Source organism: Ornithorhynchus anatinus, chromosome 20, assembly GCF_004115215.2.
Source record: "Ornithorhynchus anatinus isolate Pmale09 chromosome 20, mOrnAna1.pri.v4, whole genome shotgun sequence".
In the NCBI taxonomy this organism is placed as follows: domain Eukaryota; kingdom Metazoa; phylum Chordata; class Mammalia; order Monotremata; family Ornithorhynchidae; genus Ornithorhynchus; species Ornithorhynchus anatinus.
This window is the reverse complement of record NC_041747.1, coordinates 1325344-1339370: the sequence shown is the minus strand read 5'-3', so window position 1 is coordinate 1339370 and position 14027 is coordinate 1325344. Positions and strand designations below refer to the sequence as shown.

Genomic DNA, 14027 nt, shown 5'->3' with positions numbered 1-14027 from the left:
GGCGCCTTGGACGACACGGGACAAGCCTGTGGTATTTTCCGAACGCCCACGAGTGCCCGTTCCGAGCGGTCCGGGAAGTACATCAGAAGCAAAATCTAACCGATCCAATTCAAAAAATATTTGCTAATAGCGAAAGCAGAAAGAAGAGGAATAGAGTAGACTGTAGGAAGAATATATCGGGGTGAAATAGCTGAATCGATCGTGGAATGTCCTAGTAAATATATGAACAGATAAAATAGTCATATGCACCAAAGCGTTGATGATAGGAATAAAGTGCCTAAGTGCTAAGGGTGGTTGTTGGGCTGCTGCCCCTCGGGCGTTGTGACTGAATCAGGAAGGCTTCCTGGAGGAGGTGAGATTTCAGGAGGGATTTGAAAATGGGGAGAGCCGGAGGACTTGTAGGTCGGAGAGACAGCAGGACCTAGTTGAAAGAGCACGAGACAGCAGTTGGGAGACCTGGGTTTTAATCCCCGTTCTGAGATTGACCGGCTCTGTGAGCTTGGGCAAGTCACTTAATCTGTTAGTTTCCTCATCTGTAAAATGGACATAAAATACCTATTCTCCTTCCCCCTTAGACGGCAGACTTCCTCTGGGACAAGGGCTGGGTCTGATCTGATTACCTTGTGTCTTCCTCAGTGCTTAGCACAGAGTAAGTGGCTAGGAAATACCTCCACTGTTTTTATTAAGGGCAAGGGAATTCCAGGGAGAAGGTGAGCGGGGAGGACTGCCCACTCCCGAGGCCAGGGAGAGGCAGCGAGACACCGAGCCCAAGCCGGCTGAGCCTTGAGCCTTCAGCACAGGAGGAGCGCCGCTTTGGTCAGCCTGGTGGAGCTGCCAAACCTTTGAGGGCGTTTCTGTGGAGATTCCTGACTGATCGTTGGCTTTTTGGTCTGTTGCAGGTGGCATGGCAAGCCCCTTCACCCCGAGGGCCGAATGCAGCCGGGAGACGTGAGTGGTGGGCCGTGGTGCGGGCGGGTCGGAGCCTCCATTCCGGGAGGGTAGGGCGGAGCTGAGCCGCCAACCCTCCTCCCCCGCATGCCCCTGGCATCGAGACCATGGCGCCGGTGCCCAGTGGCCGAGAGCAGGGGCCGCTGCTCACCTGCGTAGTCATGGAGTCGCCGGAGGCGAGAGCGGCCGGTCCGGTGAGTGGTCCTGTGGCCGACGGTGACAAGGAGCAGGGGGTCCGGGACATTCGACTCAGCCCCTCCAAGCTCTTGCGCTTCTTGTCTGCGGTGACCCGGAAGCGGACCACCCCCACCTTGGAGCGGCCCCACTCCTTAGTCCTGGAGGGCAGCTCCTCTGCCTGGAGCGCCCTGGCCTCTTTCCGGAAAGGGGGTGCCGCGCTGAAGAAGCTGAGGTGCTCACTGGTGCCAGGGACCCAGGGGCGGGCCGGTCCGGGGGACGGCGCCTCCTCCGGGGGGCACGCCGAGCGCCACTCCTGCGCGGGCCCCTGGAGCGACTGGCCCCGGCCTGTGGACAGGCTGACGTCAGACCGCTCGGACCCCGATGCCAGCGACGACAGTGACGTCGGCGATGACACCTTTCTGAGGAGCACGCACCGCTCCCGCAGCATCCGGCGAGCGTACGGCGTGGGCCGCATCTCCCTGCTGGACATCGACCCCCGCCGCCCGCATGGCCCGGGGTCCCTGACCCCTGCCTCCCGTGACCCCCAGAGTGGCGATGACCTCGGGCGGGACCCTGCCGGCCACTGTGGCGTCCGCAGGAGGAGCAAGAGCACTGACAATCTCCACTTCCTGAAGAAGAGCTCCTTCAGGCGGAAGTCCGCGTCCAGCCTGGCGGAGCTCAAGGTGGCCGACGATCAGCCGTCCCCGGCTGTGACGGTGAGTTCGGCATTGGCCGGGCCTGGCCAATCCCATGAGGACCATGAGAGGCCGTCCAGCCGCTGGAGGAGTCCCCTTGGGGTCTTGAGGCTGGTTGGCAACGTGGCTGACACCGCCCGAAAGCGGGAGGATCCTGAGGACTCGGCCCCAGCTCCAGGGGGCGGCCCCCCGAGAGCCCGGTCCAACAGCAGGCTTCATGACGATTATTCCCGCCGGGCTTCTGGCAATTGGGAGCCTGACCGGAGGCGGGGCCCACCCGTAGCCTGGGCCTCCGGCCCTTCACTAGGATCTCCAGGTTCGGCCATCCCCGGTGGCCCAGAGACACGGGGCAGAAATGGCATGTTCCCTCCAGGGCCCAAAGAGCCCAAGGCCTCGGGGGGTGCTGCTCTGTGTGTCGCCATCTTGTCCCCAGAAGCAATGGGCCAAGATCCGGGTAGTGGAAAATTCCCCGGCAGGCCTGCTTCCCAGTCCGAGGGGCCGGCAAGCCCGCCCGGCCCCGCCCCTCCAAAGCCTCAGAGCCCCCAGAGCCCCGGCGCCTCCCCAGCCCGGGGTGGGACCCGTTTCCGGTGTCCGGACAACCTCAGCTCACTATCGCTCAGCTCGATGGACAGCGACGGACGGGCGGAGGCAACAGCCCCGGGGCCGGGAAGGAGCCCGGGGTCCTTCCGGGCATCTGAGCCTCCTGGGGCCCACGATGATGGCAACGAGGACAGCGGCATCAGCAGCCACTCCCAGCTCAGCCTGAACCTGGCCCCTGGCCCTGAGGAGCCCGAGGTAAGTGGGCGGCGCTGGGCTGAGCTTGGATGACTTCCCCTCCCCTGTCTTTGCTCAACAGGTGGAGAGCAAATCTCCTCTGGGCCCCAGAGTGCACAATTCTGTTTTTTGTTTCTAAGCGTTGGGGGATGAAGTTGGACACAGTCCAGGTCCCACAGAGAGCTCGCAGTCTTAATCCCCATTTTCCAGATGAGGTAATGGAGGCACAGAGAAGTGCAGCGACTTACCCAAGATCACACAGCAGACAAGTGGCAGAGTCTGGATTAGAACCCAGGTCCTTATGACTCCCAGGCCCATGCTCTATCGATTAGGCCACACTGCTAATCCGGTTGGGAGAAGCCATCCGCCCCAGCTGGTCCCATCAGTCGAGCGTGCCTCCTCCCGTGGACGTGGGCAGGGACAGATGAGGGAGGATTTGCGCTTCCGAGCCGCAGGAATGGGGTGGCCATTTTTTTCCCCAAGTTTTCCACCGCCCGCCTGTCCGGTACCCGGTGCCTCCGTGACCGTGGTGCCCGTGGCCATCCCCGTCCCTGCCTCCTTCGCAGCCAGCCGGCTCCACCTGGATTGGCTGATGAGGGGTGGGGCAGAGGAGGCCCGATCCCGGGCCAGCAATGGTAGACGAGGGGCTACCTCAGGATTCAGCTTCCGTTGCCCACCCTCCCAGGACTCGGTCCATCTTACTGGGGCTCTGAGCTCCAGCATCCTTGGCAGCGTGAGTCTTCCTGAGTCTGCCTGCCTCTGGCCGGGCCGAGATCCAAGGGATTTGAGGGACAAAGTGATGGTCTCCGGGAATACTGTCCCACTCAGTGACCTGCTCCAAGAAGACCCGTTCTGGAATTCGGGAGCTCTGTTAATGCTCTTTTCCTGCCCTCTAGTGGCAAAGTCCACTAATAATACTACTACTAATAATAATAATTCTGCCGATCCCGTTCATAAATCAATGAATCAGTTGTATTTATTGAGCGCTTACTGCCTGCCAAGCACTGTACTAAGCGCTCGGGAGAGCGCAATATAACAGACCCATTCCCTGCTCACAATCTAGAGGGAGTTTACAGTTCCTAGACTTTACAGCCTAGAGGAAGCTTAGTCTACAGCATGCTATGTGCTAGGCGTGGTGCTAAACCCTACAACAGATAATAATAATGTTGGTATTTGTTAAGCGCTTATGATGTGCAGAGCACTGTTCTCAGCGCCGGGGGAGATACAGGGTCATCAGATTGTCCCACATGAGGCTCACACTCTTAATCCCCATTTTACAGAGGGGGTAATTGAGGCACAGAGAAGTTAAGTGACTCGCCCACAGTCACACAGCTGACAAGTGGCACCGAGACGATTAGGCACAGCCCCTGTTCCACATGGGACTCACAATCTAACTTATTCCTACTTTACAGAGGAGGAAACTGGGGCCCAGAGAATTTGTTACTGGCCAAAAGTCACACAGCAGAGCCCGGCCCCACAGCAGGCTTCGTGACGAATATTCCCACCGGGATTCTGGCAATTGGGAGCCTGACCGGAGGCCGGGCCCACCCGTGGCCTGGGCCTCTGGCCCTTCACTAGGATCGCCAAGTTTGGCACAGTTGGGCCCAGAGCCCAGGTCTCCTGACCCCCAGCCCTGGGCTCTTTTGACTCAGCCATGATGGCCTTGCTCAAAAAATGAACCTTTCCTCCGTGTTTAATCACGTCGTCATAGGCTTGATTGGGGAGAAAAAACCCTTGGTGGTTCTCCCCAAAGAGTTTCTCTTGCGCACTTAGGTTTCAATCTCATTTTAAGTTGGCAACCAGGAGTGGCTGGGGAGAAAGCAGTAACCTGGGAAAATGGCCCAGAGCCGGAGAATACGGTGAGAGAGTTTACTGTTGACTCTTGAATTGGAAAGTTTTGCGCGACGATTCCTTGACTGGAGATCTTCCACTCAGCTTTTCAAAAAACTGTCCCCCACACTGCTCCCAAACCATCCACTAATTCTTATTGAGTTAGAGGGAACCTTTCGCTGTGGAACATCTGAGGCTAGTTTTGAACTGCAGCATCACAATGTCAACATGTTCCCGGATCTTGAAAAACATGTTTTCAAGCAGGGCAATTCCAGGAGCCTCTGTGAATGTGGGCCCCTTGTTCGGAGGCGAGGTCCCAGCGGACGCTCTGGTCAGTGTGGTCAGTCCTCTGGGCCTGGAGGATGACAGGCAGGGCATCTCCCTGTCCTTCTCCTGGACTTTTGGAAGCTTGTCTTTCCCAAAGGACGTAGCCCAGGGCAAATCCATGTCAGCTCATTCCGGGCCCATCAGAGCCTGGTTACAGACAACTCGCTGGCCCCAGCCTGGCTCGTGGCCTGGGATTGGGAGTCGTGGAGCTTTGCAAAGGAAGGAGATTGGAAGTTAACTGGAGAGGAACCGCTGGAGTCCACCAGCCAAGCTAATTAATAGCAACTTTAAGTTCTGGTTTGTCCTTCTGCCTCCAAGTGGAGGAGCTGAGTCCTCCCTGAGTGAGGGAATTTTGGGCCCGCTTTTATCACACCAGGGCCAGAAGGAGGATTCAGTGGAGGTCTGGGGCAGGTGGGGGTCTCCCTGAGCCAATTGCCTGGCTGGTTCAAATCCCCCAAACACTTTGGCCTCCATTTTATGTAGGCAGGAGGGCTTGGGAACCCGTTTCGGAGCCCCGGAGGCCCAGGTGACTAAATTACAGCAGCTACCAGGGAGGGACCCAGCTGAGAGCAGGTGCCCCTGAGCCCACATCTCTGAGTCAGAGCTCAAAGGGCCGGGCGCTCTGGTGCCATCGCTGCAGCCGGTATCCTTCCTTTCCCCGCGAAAGGAAAAAGACGTTTATCCTCAAAACAGCTTAACAAGTGATCTGGCCACTCCTTGAGGTTGGGGATTCAAGGCTGCGGCCTCCCCGGGCACAATGCTGTGGTCTTGTCGGTTTCTCGGGAATCTTGGAAAGTAACACTGAAAGCTGATGTGCCCTGGCGGGCTCTATCTCCGTGGCAGCCAGGTCTCCCGGGGAGCGGGGGCAGCTTTTGGGATGTTTGTAGGGCTCCATAGCCTCTCAGCAGGTTCTGGGGTGAATGGGATGAGTTAGGCAGCCGGGTCAGAGGAACAGACCTTACTTCTACTCTCCCTCGCAGCCGGCAGGGTTCTTGGTACACAGCAGGCAACCTATCCATACTATTGACTGGTAGACTGAGGTGGGAAAAGACTGGTCAGATGGCCACACTGGTACATAAGGGTAAGGAGGAGAGTCGGGGAGGTCTGTGACCATGTCCAGGATCGTGTGCAGTTCAGCCAACAGCGGACGCTCAGCTCTGCAATTGGGGTAGCTCTGCCCTCCCCCCAGCACCCCTCGTTCCCGCTCATCTCCCCTCTTGACCCTGGTTGGCCGTCCCCAAACCCTGGCCACCTTGGCAGATCCGGATAGGAAGTCGGCTGTAAGGGGAAACCACCCTGGGCCTCTCTCCATCTCCCTGCAGCGATCCTGTAGAAGTTCTCCCTCTGAGGACACGGTCCGGCTCCCCCATCAGCCGAGCATTCACAGGGGGATCGAGGAGGCTGTGGCCGCTATCATTTCGGGGAGACCTGTTTCCCTCTCGTGGCTAGGAAAGCCTACCTTATAATAACTATAATATATGTCAAGTTCTTACTATGCCATAAGCGCTGGGGCAGATGCCAAATGATGAGAGCAGATTCTCAAGTCACTATCAGGTGACTGGCATCCTCCCCGGGCTAGAGCCTGGGCTTTGTCCCAGATGATGCTCCTTTCCCATCCGGCGGGGCTCCTTTTCCCAGAGTCCCCGGCCAGCCTGGACCTTTAATCCAAGAGCTTCAGTTCCACCCAATGGTCGAGATGAGTTTGTGCAAATCCCCAGCCAGGGTGTCTGTCCTAATTGGAGTGCCCTTCAAGGGGGTCTGTAGCAAAGCAGATAGAGGAGTATGCGGGTGGGGTGGGGGCAGGGCGGGGCGATTTGCTCCTGCCCACGGGTTCGAACCCGCTCACGCCCCACTCTCATTTGGAAAGGTGGTGCCTGATGAAGGGCGGAGGAAACCCCCGGACGCGGAGAAGACGGAGGTGCCCAGGGTCGCCCGGAGAAGGGGCGGCTCGGGGAAGAGGCCCCGGCCCCTGTCAGATTTTGGCCAGCCGGCCGGCAGGAGTTCCTCCATCCCCGAGGATTCCGTGGCTGTGGAGTCAGGGGAATCAGACCGTGTAGATGCCGGGGACCCAGAGGCAGCGGAACAACCGGCTGGGCCAGGATGCCCGAGAGGTGTCAGGAAAAGAAGGCCCATCTCCGTCATCGGCGGGGTCAGCCTCTACACCGGCCACCAGGAGGAAGGAATGAAGACTCTCCTTGCCCAGGTAAGCCTACTGGGGTGCCCCCGCTCTTATGAATGAATGAATGAGTGAATGAATGAATGTCTCCATCCCCCGCTGCCAACCCGCTCTGCTTCTCCTTTCCCTCCCCGGGTTCCTCCCTACCTGCCGGCTCCCTGGCCCTCGCTCTCTCTCCTCGCAGTTCTGACGGATGCGTCCACCCGCCACAATCCCTCCTACCCCTCCCCCCATTCCTAGGACCGCAAAACACACCCTAGTGTTCCAAGCCGAGGAAGCGGCATGACCCCTGATCCAAGAGCTGTGATATATCTGGTCCCATTTTGTAAAACAATCCGGAGTTAGGAAAGAGGAAGTGTGGCAGCGTTGGGTAGATGATGCTAGAAAGACAGGGAATTCTCAGATAATTCCCAAAGGGAACGAGTGGAGGCCCCTTAGAGAGAAAAGGGCAACAGGCACTGCAAACCACAAATATGACAACACAACCAGGGGTGGCCTTTTTGTTTGCGCAACATTGCTGGGTGTATTTCACCTTCACTGGTATCTTTTCTGACCACAAAGGACAACTATCTAATTGTATGTATATATATGTATGTGTGTGTCTACGTGTGTATATATATGTGTGTGTATGTATATATATATTTATATAGACATATACACATAACACATATACATAAAATTAAGAGTTTCTAGCGGTCCCCCAGGGTCTTGCAGCTGGTTTATTAATTGGCTAAACCTCTGCCCCGGTAATCCTAGCGTGTCGCAGTCCGTCCGCCGCCCGAAGAGCAGCAAACGGTCAGGTACGAGAGGGAGCTCTTTGGATTCCGCCAGATGAAAATAGCCCTGGGTTGTGGTGGTTCCTGTCTGTCACCTGGAGAGAAAGGGTAGCCAGGAAACGGGCTGCGTTCATTGGATTAAAAACCAGCTGAAGTTTGTATTACCATCACGCTTGGCCTTGAAAAGCAGTAGTAAGAGCTAGTCACCCCAGGGCTTCTAGAGCTCGTCTAAGTGGAAGCATCTCCCGTCACCCTGAAATGCCAAAAGCTTCCCCAGTTGCCACTGTCCTCCCCTTTGGCTTTTCCACGGGGCTCCACGCTGCTGCCCAAGCACATGGGACTGGTGAATGTTGCCTGGTAACTGTCGTTTAGGGGTGATCAACCCCTGAACTAGGGGTGCTGTTAGGCAGGGGCAAACCCTGGGGCCTGAGGGGCAAGTGCGAGTGATGGAGTGTGGGGGATTTGGAGGTGATGACACCTCCAGCCGGAGGTGAGGGTGGAGATGGGGAGAGGGGAGCTGGGGTTGGGGGCTCGGGGGAGGAGGGGGCGTGCGTGATCGGTCTGGGGCGAGACGCTCCCGGCTGTCAGCCGCTCTTAGAGTCGGAGCCTGAATAGGCTGTGACTTCCTGGCGGTGGCGGCGGCGGCTGCTGCTGCTGCTTCTGCTGTCGTTAACCACAGCCTTTCTTCTCTGGCAGGCAGCAGCCAGGCCCCCCGTGCCCGCTCACCAGGTCCCGCCCTATAAAGCAGTTTCCGCCAGGTTCCGGCCGCTTGCCTACTCCCAGAGCACCCCCGTCGGGCTGGACCGAGTCGGGCGCAGGCGGCAGATGCGAGCAGCAAATGGTAAGTCCTAGTGTCCTCTGGGGGTGTCACGACAGTAGACATCGGGTTCGTTTCCCCAGCTCGAAGCCCACGGGCGGCTGCTACCAGCACTGGGCCCCGTTCGACCGAGACACGGCCAGCTGGGCCGCCACCTCCTCTGCCTGGCCGCCCTGTGTCTGGCTGCTCCCTGCCCGGCCCCTACGCTCGCAAGGGGTAGATCGGGGAAGGGAGGAGAGGTGGGTGGGGGACTCGGTGTGTTGGCATAAGTGATGGCCTGAGCATGTCCAATTAGCTGCCAGTCTGAGCCCCCATTTGGCATGGGAGATGCACTGGGACCGAAGCTGGGGTAGGGGGAAGGAGAAGGGGCGAGAGGAGGGGATGAGGAGGGAGCAGAGGAAGAGAAAAGAGGTGAGGGAAAGGGAAGAAAGGATTCCAGGGAAAGGAGAGCGGGGACACAGTGGAGGGAAGAACAGGGACGAGGGGCTGGTAGAGAGGGTGGGAGCAGGCAGCAGGGGATGCCTAGCAGGAGCAAGGCAGCCAGACCTCACTTGCCTGCTCGTCTTTCAGTGTGAGCTGGGGCGGGGCCACCGCTCCAGCCCCAAATCTGCCCTTCTCGGCAGCCTCTCTGCCAGGAACCCTGGGCAGGAGTGGTGGGAATGGAAATGGTGACGACTTGGGTCCAGGAGGACCCTTGGTGTTTGAACAGTGCCATGCTTGAACAGTACCACTTCCCCCGGGGTGGAGGGGCAGGAGGACAGGGGCCCCAGCTGGCAGCGAGACAGGCTGGTGGGCTCTGGGTTGAGGCGGCTGCGGGCCCCTGTCCTTTCTTTGCTCCCATACTGCTCCCGCCCTACCCAGAGAGAGAGAGAGAGAGAAAGAAAGAGAGGCCTTCACCATCGGCACCACCCTGCCACCACTGGCCACTCCTCTCACCCTCTTTCCCATCCCTCCCATGGGCTGGGCCGCCCTCTGTTCTGGAATAACAATGGTGGTCACTGCGGTACTGTCTCAACATTTGCTCCAGGCCCATCCCTGTGCTAAGCGCTGGGGAGGATACAGGAGGATCAGGCTGCACCCGGGGCCGGCGGTCTGAGAGGGAGAAGGGAAGAGGAAGGGCAGGGATGTCGGACCTGTGGGGACAGATGGGCGGGTTCCGGAGGACTCGGAGAGGACGGTAAAGCAGTCCTCCCCGCCTCAGGATGTCTGATCGTTCGGCCGGTTCCGGAGCAGGAAGTCGTGAGACAGCCGTCTGTGAGGTTCGAGTGTGCTCAGGTGGGACGGAATGGGCAGGATTCCAGCTCCCAGTGGGGGTGGGGGTCGGGGGCGGGGGTGTCGGTGGATGCCTGGAGGATGGTAGACGTCCTCGGCTCTGACCTAACTCTCGGGAGCCACGGTAAGACCAACTGCATTTCTTTGTCTGTGTCCATTTCTATTCCCCGTCCAGGGTCAGCCTGGGGACGTCAGGGTCTATACGGACTCTGGTCCGTCACTACGCCCGAACCCTCCACATCCTGAGGGAGGGGTCCCCCGTCTTTGACTTTGGGATGCCCCAGAGGTTTGGCTTTGGGTCCGCTTAGTCTTTCCGGAAGGAAAGGAATGAGAGGAACACGACTGCAGTTTCTGAATGCTGTCGAGAGGGGAAAGTGGCATCCGCTAATCACCCTGGGCTCATTCTGTAGTCCCATATAGGCGAGACTCTGAGTGTTCTGAAATTTCTGATCAATGCCATTTTGTGCGGAAAGCGTTGAGGAAGAAGACAGGAGAGTGAGGGAAAAAAGCGGAGCAGTTGTAAATTTGAACGGCAAATAGCTCAGCAAATTTCAGTGAAAAAAACCCCCTCCTCTGCAATATAAACTTTGGAAAAGACTTTTAAAAAATTTTGTGACTTTTATTTGACCCATGAACGGCCCAGCTCCTTGTTCGAATTTTCCATTCATTTTGGTTTTCCTTTTAATAAAGACTAGCATGGCCTAGTGGAAAGAGCCCAGGCCTGGGGAGGAGACCCGAGTTCTAGTCCCAACTCTGCCATTGACAGGCTGGGTAACCTTAGGAAAATTACCTAACTTCTCTGGGACCAGTTTCTGCGTCTGTAAAATGGTGATAGGATCCCTGCTTTCCTTTCTGTTTAGACTGTGAGCCCCATGTTGGATGGGGACAGTGTCTGATCTGGTTATCACCTAGTAACTCCTGTGCTTCATACAAAGATTGGCACATGTTTGGCATCTAATAAATGCTTAGTAAGTGGACGTTTTGTTATTTTTATCATCAGTGGAAGTGACTGTTAACTAGTCTCCACTAATCCCTTTCCTTGAAGTTCCTGAATGTGACCGTGAAAAAAGGAAATTTATTAATCTGTCCAGAAAGGATATATTTGGGGCGCTTAGGTGCAAGGGAAAGCGCTCTGCTCGGGGAGTCAGGAGACCTGGATTCTAGTCCCCCGTGCTGCGTATCACCAGGTATGAAGGGCAGAGACCGCCCATGCATTTTGCAGTGTTCTGCCCCCTGCCCTCCATTCGCCCGCTGCACTTTCTGCCCCAGCTGCAACTCAACAGGCAGAGACCAGAGATGGCAAGTGGCACTGGGCAAGCACTTGAAGTTAACTGGAAAGTCTTAGGCCTGAGGCTCATCCATCATTCCTGATGGAATGAGCCCTCCCTGAGGGCAGGAATTATGTCTGCTAACTCTAGTGGACTCTCCCAAGTGCTCCGTACAGCGCTCTGCACACAGTAGAAGCTCAGTACACGCCACCGATCGACTGATTGATCGATTGAAACTCCACCCCAAGGAACTGACCTGGGGTCATCACTGGTGTAGAGATAGCTGTGGCCTCGCGTCTCCCCCTGCCCCCCACCACCCGCTCACCCCACGTCTGGTTCAGAGGGGAAGACCCCTTTGGAAAGTGATTTTTCTGTACTGTGAATCACTCTTGATGCCCCCGGGAGTTGGGCCCGCCCGTCTGTCTGAGCCCAGGCAAGAGAGGACAGGCAGCTGGTGGTCCTGCCCCAGCCCGGGGGAGGTGGCAGGCACACCCAGACCACAGCAGGAAAGTCCCGGATGGGGCCTGTCCCGCTTGGCCCGCCGTGGCCATTTTTGATTTCGTCGCGGAGGTTGGGAAGGTGCCAATCTCTTGAGGGCCCTGAGCGCTCCCAGGGATTACGTGTCCTGTGGGTTTTCCACCGGTGGCCCGGCTTCTAGTTCCTGGGTGTGAGATCGTATCTTCCCATGTTGCTGTCCACAGTTGATGAGGGAACACACTCTCCCTTCGCCCTCACCACCACTACAGTCTAAACGGGAGGGAGAGGCAGCTGTGCTACCCCCACTTTACAGAAGAGGAACCTGAGACTTAGAGTGGTCCGGTGACTTGCCCAAGGCCACACAGCAGGCCAATGGCAGAGCTAGGACTAGAACCTGGGTCTCCTGATTCCCCAGTCCCATGGTCCTTCCACTTGGCATCTTCTATGCAACCAGAGGTAGCCATATGCATTGTGTTATTTGTAAGTATTTTGTGTGTCTTCCCAAGTGTGCATCCTTACACACAAACCAAATTTTGGAAAGACCTCGAGACTGTAAGCTCCTTGAAGGTAGGGAATGTGTCTACCAAGTCCGCTGTATTTGAATAATAATTGTGGCATTTGTTAAGAGCTTATTATGTGCCAGGCACTGTACTAAACACTGGAGTGGAGTCTGGGTGTCTAAAACCAGCACGTTTAGTGTAATTAAAGTGTTGGGGGCTTTGTCGAGCCAGGCAGGGAGCAGTGTAGCTGGAAGCCGGAAGGTCACCGTGGGCTGAAACCGGACAAATGGCTGCCTAACCTGCACTGACGCTATGGACCCAATCCCGATCCCAGCTCCTACCCGTATCTGAAAACAGTGAGCCCCGTAAGGAATGGCCGACCTGCCCCCTTTGCTGTTTGGCCCCTCTTCCCCCCCCGTGGCTCAGTGGAAAGAGCATGGGCTTTGGAGTCAGAGGTCATGGCTTCGAATCCCGGCTCTGCCACATGTCAGCTGTGTGACTGTGGGCGAGTCACTTAACTTCTCTGCGCCTCAGTTACCTCATCTGTCAAATGGGGATAAAGACTGTGAGCCCCATGTGGGACAACCCGATTCCCCTGCGTCTACCCCAGCGCTTAGAACAGTGCTCTGCACATAGTAAGCGCTTAACAAATACCAACATTATTATTACTGTCACCTGACCTCCCCCTGTCACCACCAGCCCCCCACCCTCTCCCGGCACAAAGACAGCAGAGGTGGAGCCGGACTCTTGGGAGGGGTCGACCACAGGCAACTCAGTGGGAAAACCGGTCCTGGCTGCTTGTACGGATCCGGCCTGGGACATAATCCCCCCCGCTGGGCGTTCAGGCAAAGCCCTGAAACCGCAAGCCTGAGAGCCCCCGGCCTGCAGCGGGGTTGCCTTCAGGAGCAGCTGGGGGGCTTGTATGGTGGGTGGGGGGCTGGCCCCTCTCAGAGCAGTTGTCATTATCTTAATTTTATACAGTAGTTTTATTCACAAAGTGCTCTCATAATTCTTAGCTTATTTTTGACCTCACAAAGTCCTCGTGAGGTAAGGAAAGGTAGTTATTATTATCCCCATTATGCAGAAGTTGAAATGGACACCCAGAAAAGTGACTTGCCCGAAGTCACACGATAGGTCTGCCGACTTCCGCACCCACGCTCTTTCCGTCACATCACCCTGTCTCTATTTTATGTCAGTAAGATTATCCGGAAAATGACCCTTTTTCCACAGTGCCACTTGTATATTCCGAAGGTTCTGAACCTACAGGGGCAGGGGTGAGGGGGGTGGGGGTGCTTTCCAGCAGCCTGGGGGACCTGGGCCGCTGATGTAGCCCGGTATGGGCAGGGATCATCTCTCTCTGTTGCTGAATTGTACTTTCCCAGCACTTAGTACAGTGCTCTGCATACAGTAAGCGTTCAGTAAATACAACTGAGTGAATGATGTGGTACCTTAGAAAGTCAAAAAGTGAGGTTCTTAATATAACCAGATCTGGGGGGAGGGGTGGGAGGCCCCAAGGCTAGAAGAGGGGCCAGGCGGCCCTGGCAGTCGGGCTAGTGGGGTCTTCCCTCCTCCTTGGGGTCAGTGTTCTGGCTTGATGTTGGAGGCCAGGCGCTGACCCAAGGATGCTTTCACTTGCCATGTCAGAAACACAGGGAGACTCTGCTTCTCAGAGGGCATCCTATTTGGTCTGGTTCTTCTGAGCAATCGATCAATCAGTGATATTTACTGAGTGCTTACTGTGCGCGGAGCACAGTACTAAGTTCTTGGAAGAGTAATAATAATAATAATAATATAATAATAATAAAAATACTTTTCATATTTGTTAAGTATTTAATATATGCCAAACACTACTAAGCTCTGGGGAAGATACAAGATAATCAGTCTTTGTAAGGGAATCGCATTCTAAGGACGGAGCACAGGTATTGAATCCCCGTTTTGCAGATAAGGGAACTGTGGCACAGAGAGGTGAAGTGACTCAACCAAGGTTGCG

The 14027-nt window shown here is 56.5% G+C and overlaps 1 protein-coding gene across 1 annotated transcript in view; it reads left to right on the top strand.

Annotated features, from left to right (window-relative positions):
* Positions 1 to 14027, top strand: part of SPATA13 (spermatogenesis associated 13) — a 47765-nt gene that overhangs the window by 21969 nt on the left and 11769 nt on the right. Inside the window, exons 2-4 of the mRNA XM_029048185.2 lie at positions 900 to 2615; positions 6619 to 6954; positions 8400 to 8544. Of these exons, the coding sequence (XP_028904018.1) occupies positions 1056 to 2615; positions 6619 to 6954; positions 8400 to 8544 (2041 nt within the window). The 5' untranslated portion in view covers positions 900 to 1055. The remainder of the gene's footprint in view (positions 1 to 899; positions 2616 to 6618; positions 6955 to 8399; positions 8545 to 14027) is intronic.